The sequence below is a fragment of the Pyrus communis genome, chromosome 6 (assembly GCF_041283825.1).
Source record: "Pyrus communis isolate YQ-2024b chromosome 6, ASM4128382v1, whole genome shotgun sequence".
Taxonomy (NCBI): Eukaryota; Viridiplantae; Streptophyta; class Magnoliopsida; order Rosales; family Rosaceae; genus Pyrus; species Pyrus communis.
In genome coordinates, this window is record NC_142570.1 from 6,568,511 (window position 1) to 6,576,610 (window position 8,100).

At 36.7% G+C, this 8,100-nt stretch overlaps 1 protein-coding gene across 2 annotated transcripts; it reads left to right on the top strand.

Moving 5' to 3' along the window:
* The first annotated feature begins 1,788 nt into the window (after positions 1-1,788).
* On the top strand, positions 1,789-7,683 carry LOC137709911 (protein BONZAI 1). 2 transcript variants are annotated; one of them, XM_068448891.2, is made up of 16 exons: positions 1,789-2,400; positions 2,867-2,914; positions 3,315-3,463; positions 3,567-3,615; positions 3,874-3,930; positions 4,410-4,598; positions 4,745-4,879; positions 5,176-5,237; positions 5,364-5,466; positions 5,552-5,666; positions 5,975-6,051; positions 6,133-6,270; positions 6,360-6,524; positions 6,680-6,793; positions 6,906-7,002; positions 7,082-7,683. In XM_068448891.2, exons 1-16 carry the CDS (start codon positions 2,251-2,253, stop codon positions 7,174-7,176), a joined length of 1,743 nt encoding a protein of 580 aa, XP_068304992.2. In that variant the 5' UTR covers positions 1,789-2,250; the 3' UTR covers positions 7,177-7,683. The 2 variants fall into 2 exon arrangements, with proteins under 2 accessions (XP_068304992.2, XP_068304993.2); XM_068448892.2 differs by having other exon boundaries at positions 2,101-2,400; positions 3,276-3,463.
* Positions 7,684-8,100: the final 417 nt, after the last annotated feature.

An 8,100-nucleotide genomic window follows, 5' to 3' on the forward strand; every position in this document is an offset into this window, starting at 1 on the left:
TTAAAATTCATGATCACAACGATTTTATATGTATTGGAAACCCGTTCAAAATGACAGCTTTCCAGTTCAATTCATAAAGTTCAAGCGCCTTTAAACTGTCGGGGACCAAATACATTGTGTGTTCTTTGCGCAATATTTGCACATGTAAGCCGCCCTCTTAGATTAGACTCGAGAGAATAAATTTACATGCGACGCGTCACACGAAGAGAGGTAAATAAAAAGAGACATACATCTAGTTTTAAGTAACATTGTAGTTTGGTGTCCATGGTAGTTAAAATTGGGTATCGTTGGAAATATCAACATCTGTTGCTTTCGATGAAATTTTAAAATGAAATTTTAGTGAATGTCAAACATTAATTTAGATGAAATATATGAATTTTTCCGATATTTAACCAATATATCGAAAAATCGCCGAAATTTGTTGATTTTAATCAAATTCTAAGAGTTTCTCCCATATAGGATGAAGTCTAAACTTCACCTGCCCTTTCTGCATCTTTATTTGATTTTTTTGTCATTTTTACGGAATATCGACCATATAAAAAAATGTCAAATACTGATGGCCGTTAGACGATAGTCAATACACAAAATATAATTGTTCGTGTTAGCTAGTATCAATATATTTAGTTTATAACAATCTATCCAACAAGTGGCAAACATCACATGTGATGAATTCGGATATCCGGTTGCATGCTCGGACATTTTTCAAATCTCAACCGCGAAGGTTTTGTTTTGTTTTTTATTTATTTATTTTTGTTTAAATGGAAATAAAGTAGTTTTATCATGATAAATAATATATTGCTTCGTATTTATCACGTAAGAGATAAGGAAACTCCCAACTAGAAAAACAGAAAGAAAAGTTGGAGAATTGGGTGGATTCTGGAGGGTCGTAGCTGTTTCCCAGCCACAACTGTTGGCGGTGAATAGGCTGCAAGCCTGTCACTTACGTGACTTCTCCGTGATTTCTAACTTTTTTCAGTTTTTGGGTTTCCCCTCTTTCAAAGTTATCGGAAGTAATTTTCGCATTTTGTTTATTTTTGTTTAAAATGAAGATGAATAAGATTTTAAAAATAAGTGAAGGAATAGAAAATGAGAAAACGAAATTGTAAAAATTACTAAGTGAATTATTGCCAATTAGATCTTAGTTTATAGAGTGCTATGTTCTTCTCAATACTTGAACTAAGTCTCAAGTTCGAATTCTCCACTCTCAAATTGTTAACGTATCGTTAATAATTTGTGACACCATGTAAAGCAAAAATATGTGCCAATTACTTTAATTTAGAGAGAAGTTAAAAAAATTGTATCATTACACACCGTTCAACTTATAATTTTGAATTTTTTGTGTTATGGTAAAATTAGGTATGATTAATGCGTGCTCAGAATTATAATTCAAATAGTTTAAAAATAAAAGACACAATAATAAACTCCATATTTCAACCACTACGGGCTGACTAAGTGGATAATGACAAATTTTAGGTCAATATTTCACATAACACGTTTTGAGTTTGATTTGTGGACCTGCTATATCGTATGATGATGGCAAAGGGGAGGCTGAATTCCTGAATGAGTCATTTCAGTTCACGAAAGAGTGAACTACTGTGACTAAGCTACTGACTAGTTTCTGTTTTAAAAAAAAAAATGAAACATATTATAATTTTGGTAACTTTATATATCATGTCACGTCAATATGTCACACGATTTTATTGACACAGGCTAAATTTTAGGTTTGAGAAAGTTGATATCAACTTCCATGTGGATTGAAGAGCAAAGACTAGTCCACTCCGAAGAAGAAGAAAAGGACAACATTTTCTTTTCTTTGTTCAAAAAACCATAAACTCAGGCGAGACTATTTTTTAAGGAATTCATAGTCTTTTTTTTTTTGGTAAAAGGAATTCATAGTCATTGATTATTGCTAGTTTTCGGTTTTTTCGTCATAAAAAACAACAGAAAAACGCGGTTTATTCAACTAATTCGCATTTATTCTAATTTCTAAAGCAAAAACGCGTTTATTCATTTTTCCTTCTCTAAATTATCGACCGAACAAAATGTGGGCCCGATCCTATGAATGAATAGAATAATAGTTAAAAAAGTTGGTAGCAAAGATTTTTCGAGAGTTTGAATTTTAATTTCGATTTCGGTTTTTCCGGAAATATAAAAGGACGAAAAATACAAAGGAAGTTAGTGGCAGAGCTGACGCAGGGCGAAGAAGTTGACTGGCGGAGGAGGGGGTTGAGCTTTTTGGAGTCTTTTGGGATGGGCAACTGCTTTTCTAACGACGCCGGCGCCATGTCGGCGGTGGGCGGCACCGCCGCCTCTCATGCCAATCCCTACGACGCACCGAACGACGCCGTCGATCTCTTCCTCAGGTCTCGCGGCTACAACGGCCTCTTCTCTCAGATCGAGGTTACTTCGCTCTCTATCTGCTTCTCTTGAATCTTTTGAGCCAAATTTGTAGCTGTTAAGTAATTAGTAACTAGTAATTAGCAATTAGTAGCAAGTAATTAGCAATTAGGAGGTAGCAGTTTGGATTTTGGATTTTTGAGTTGTGTTAAATCTGATGGCCGCTGTTGTTATACACGCCAATGTAGTCAAGAACAGTAAGAAAGAGCTTGAATTAGTGAGAATTTGCAAAATTGGTGCTCAAGAATTGGATTTTCATGAAAAATCTGGATTGTTCACTTGGATTCACAATCGAAATAATTTGAAATTTAATGTCGTTTAATGAATTCTACTGCAGCCGAAGCTAGGTTTTACGATTTTTATTGAATTTTGTGGCTTGTTTTTTGTTAAGTAATGAATTTGCTCCCAATTTGGGGTCTCTCAGTGTTTGCATCTGATATACTGAATATTCTCAACAATTCGAATGCAGATATCACTTGCTGCTGTAGACTTGCGTGATCGGGACGTTCTTTCCAAGGTTTGTCGCTCTAATGAATATGAGTAGCCATTACTTGCATTTCCACTGTTAAATTCATAGGAGTCTTGATCATTGATGTTTGTATGGTCCCCGTTGCTTGCCCCGTACTCTTATTCCGATTTTCTCGTGTTTTACAACATGCGTTATGCTTAAATGAACCTCTATTTTTGCTATTTACTTAATCATATTGTTATTTAAAACCTGAATTCTTCTTTTGACTGGTGCTGTAGCTACTTTCAGCATTAAGTTAAAGCTCAGTTTCCTTTTTGAATGTCACGCTCCTTGTAGCTAGATATTTCTTTATCTATATTTTGCTCTCATGCTAGATATTTTAGTTGTGTAAATCTTTCCTTTGTTTCAGGAATGTCAGTCTGTTATTCATGAATTTTATTTTCTATAGAGTGATCCGATGGTGGTTATCTATACAAAAGGAAGAGATGGAGGACTTTCAGAGCTTGGTCGCACTGAAGTAGTTCTAAACTCATTAAATCCAAAATGGATCACAAAACAAAATATCACTTATCATTTTGAGGTTGTGCAGACTCTCATGTAAGTTTAAGCTTTTATCTCCGCTTTAATTAAAAAAAACATGTTTTTGGTCCCACAATTATGTGCAATGATTTAATGGTGGGTGACTTTATCTCCATAACAGGTTTCGTGTGTATGACATTGACACTCAGTTTCATAATTCGGAAGTGAAGGTACAAAATTTACGATGCTGTGCCTATATGTAAAGTTATTCCTTTTCTTAAGCTACTTGACTATCCATTTATCCTCTTAAAACTCTCATTCCGCTAAAAGCCAGGTCATAGAATTTGTTTGCTGCTCATATTTCTGGATCCACATTGGTAGGGGTAGCTTCATAGTATATGTATTAATACAAAGATTTGCTGCATCGCACTCTTGTTCAAGTGCTTGCAAGCATAACTGGTTCATAATGGATGGTGTTACTTGTGCAGATGCTTAAGCTAGAGGAGCAACAATTTCTTGGCGAGGCAACCTGCGTATTGTCTGAGGTGTGACTTAGCAACCATTCTCTGTGGAATCGTCGAACTACTGAATCTCTATGATATTCTATCTGAACTTGTCAAAGTTGACCAATATGTGCAAAACCTGCTTGAACCCAACCAACTCCTAGCTACTAAGTGGCTGGTTTTGTGGTCTGTGAAAAAGGGCAAGCCTAAACATGAACCATAAAGTTAAAGGTTGAATCCAGGTTGACCCATTGGAACTAACAAGTCAAAGATAATAGTCTGCTAGTTTTGGCTTGCTTGACCTAATCCTCACCTCTCAGACATGTCACACACAACACCAGATATACATACACACATACATTTGATGAACAATTAATATCTCTAATCTGAGAAGTAATTTAGTTCACCTTTCTAGTGTATCTGGTTACCAAGATACACTACTGGAATTATTTATTGAAGGACTACCTTAAGCTCTGGCATCTGATTCTTTTACCTGTTAATTCGCCTTTCTACTTGTGCAGATAATTTCTAAATCAGACAGGTTATTAACCCTCAATCTTGAATATAGAGAAGAGTTGGGCAGACCAAATCCTCATCGAGACTGTGGAAAACTCATTGTGCATGCTGAGGAATCTTTTAGCTCAAAGACAGCGATAGAGATGAGTTTAAGGTGTTCAGATTTGGAATACAAGGATCTCTTCTCAAAAAGTGTAGGGGCTTCTGAGTTATTATTCTTTCCCTTTGGTTATCTACTTTGATGAGCATTACTAGTTATGCATGCTTGGCCACATGGAAAATGGTTTGTGTTTTGACACGTTCATATTTGTGTTTTGACACGTTCATATTTGTCTTTCAGGACCCCTTTTTGGTAATCTCAAAAGTTGCAGAGAGTGGGATCACAATTCCAATTTGCAAAACAGAAGTTATAAAAAACGATCTCAAACCCTTGTGGAAACCAGTATATTTAAATATTCAACAAGTTGGAAGCAAGGTATTAACAAGTTTCTTTTTAGCTGCTAGAATATGTGTGAATTAGTGGAGGTCAGGTTTGCTAGAATCTGCTTTATTTCTTTAGCAACTTGTCCATTTGGCTGCTGTCACTAAAAAATTTTGCTGACATTAATAACCATGTAGTGAAACATGCAGATTTGGTTGTTCAAGATTTATGTGGGCCTTTGCTGATGAGAAGCAATGCTTCATCATCTGTTTATTGATAGCTTGAGATATTGTACTTCCCCTGTTGTTTGTAATAGTTTTCTCATTTTAATATTTTTCGTTAATCTGCAGGACAGCCCATTGATATTGGAGTGTTTTAATTTCAATAACAATGGCAAGCATGACTTGATTGGGTAAATAGATATCTATTTCTTCCTTCTAGTTGCCTAATTCCTATGGAGTAGATGAGCAACTGTTTTTTGCTGGCTTTGTTTTCCTTTTCTCCTCCTTACAGTACTATACTTCTGTTGAATATACAGAAAAGTTCAGAAATCACTGGCAGACTTGGAAAAGCTTCATGATAGCAGACAAGGAGAGCATTTATTTTTACCAACTGCTGTTGGGCATGATTTCCACAACAAGGTAATGTTATAGTATGGCAATATATTATTAAGTGGATTTCCATCCCAATTTCTCTTAATTTATAAATTCTCTGACTTCATTGCAGGTACTGAAGAGCCAACTATTTGTGGACAAGTTTACCGAGACCGTCCAGCACACCTTCCTTGATTACTTGGCTGGGGGCTGTGAGTTGAACTTCATGGTTGCTGTTGATTTTACAGGTGCTTACCTACTCATAAACATTACTGTACATCATAATTCCTTTGCTGCATATGCATATATCATGATAGAAGTGATTGTCACTAGAAGTTGAACCTTGCAAATCTGCAAGTGCAGTTGCGTGGCTCCAGTTGTCTGCTATAGAAAAGTGTTGCGGCACCATACTTGTGCTGTGATCATTGCCATTCTAGCTTATTGCTTTAAACTTTTCTTACTGTTGCCCTCTTATAAATGTAAACTTGTTCACTGTGACTCCTTTAACACATGTTAAATTGTCTTATCAAATTCACTCATATTCCTTGTTTATCAGCTTCAAATGGAAATCCTCGCCTGCCTGATTCTTTGCATTATATAGATCCTACAGGACGCCCAAATGCATACCAGAGAGTGAGAATTAGGTCCCTTGAATTTTGATCTTTGCAATTATTCTTTTCTTTGGATCCATATGATTGTGACATTGTTTTCCAGGCAATCATCGACGTTGTGGAGGTTTTGCAGTTTTATGATTCAGACAAACGCTTTCCTGCCTGGGGATTTGGAGCTAGACCAATTGACGGTCCAGTTTCCCATTGTTTCAACTTGAACGGGAGTAGTCATCACTGTGAGGTGGAATACTTTATGACCAGAACTTACTTCTGTTAAACTTTGTAGCTGGTTTCTCTATATTAAGGATTATGTGAATCTATTTCCTTCAGGTTGAAGGAATCCAAGGAATTATGATGGCATATGCAAGTGCCCTCCAAAATGTTTCTCTTGCAGGACCAACTCTTTTTGGACCCGTAATTACCAATGCTGCATTTAATGCCAGCCAGTCTCTTGCAAATGGTGGACGAAAGTACTTTGTTTTGTTAATAATCACGGTAAGCATAATGGGGTTGGATGGGCGGTCCAATGCATCTCTGAAGTTTTTTTAGTACTTGCACTCAATATCTCTCAAGTTGTTTTAGTGTACTCCAACATTTTCCAGTTTCTTTAGTTTCGACTGGAACTTTGTTCTAAAATTTTACTGCCGTAGGATGGAGTGGTGACAGATCTCCAAGAAACCAAAGATGCCCTTGTGAAAGCTTCTGACCTGCCATTGTCAATCCTAATTGTTGGAGTTGGAGGAGCTGACTTCAAAGAAATGGAGGTATTTCATTCCCTTTTGTTTTTAATGCTGGATATCGTTCTTGGAACAGTCATTTTTTTTTAAAAAGCCCGAATGCTGTGAAACTAAATATCTCCGCTTTTTCGTTTTGAAGATTTTGGATGCTGACAAGGGCGAGAGACTTGAAAGTTCTACTGGACGTGTGGCTTCACGTGATATAGTACAGTTTGTTCCATTCCGAGATGTACAAAGTAAGCCTTTCCATATGCTTTTAACATATCCGCTTACCAACTTTAATTAGTAGGCAGTAACTCCCCCTTTCACCACCAGGTGGAGAAATTTCTGTTGTTCAGGCACTCTTAGCAGAACTACCGGCTCAATTTCTGACTTACATGCGATCGAGAGATGTCAAACCAATTTTATGATCATGTAAAGAACTGTACATATGCAGATTGATACTCTTCTTGATCCTCGTCCAATACGAGCCTGAATGTCTTTTGTTTTCCTTCCTTACTCGTTGGCTGCATGGAAATCCTAATGCAATTGTATTGAGGAACAATTTTATGTTGCATTATCACATCCGAGACTTGGGATGACCGCAGCTGCACAGCCCTCGCGGCCTTTGTGAGACTGACAACTTAAGTTCCTGCAGCTCTCTTTACCAGGCTAGCGTTCTACAATCGGATGCGCTAAGCGTGGAGAAGGCAACGGGTTATCTTTCGAAACCAACCATTGGGAGAAGGGTGCGAAGAACAGTTTCAGAATAGTCATACAAGTATTTTCTTCTTTTGGAAGTGGTTAATCCTTTGCTTTTCTTTCTTTCTTGTTCCCCCCTGATTTTTCGTTTCTGAATTTTGTTTGCCCTGTTGCAAAATTATATTGCTTTATGAACTTAAACATGAATGATGAATGAAAGTACAAGATGTAGGGCTCGTTTGGAAGTGTATTTAGAATGATTGAAAGCACTTGTAGTGAAAACGTTTTTGGAATCAATCTTTAGTAAAAACACAAGTGAATCTTGGAAAAGTACTTGAAGTGCGTCTTAGAATAAGCACATACTTGGTGCTTCTTTTAAGAAGCACTTGAAGTGGTTTTGGAATTCAAAAATATTTTCTCTGAATGTGCTTTCAGTCATTTTAAAAGTATTTTTAAACGAGTTTGAATGCTCATCGGGTTCTCTCGTGGATATGATTGTTTTGAAACAAATGGAACCCTTTCAATTGTTTTCTCGTGGATATGATTGTTTTGAAACAAATGGAACCCTTTCAATTGTTTTCTCCGGCGAAATGTCCACGGATAGGCCATGGATTCTTGGGCCTGTTTACATAAACGAATTATTTTGCAGGCTC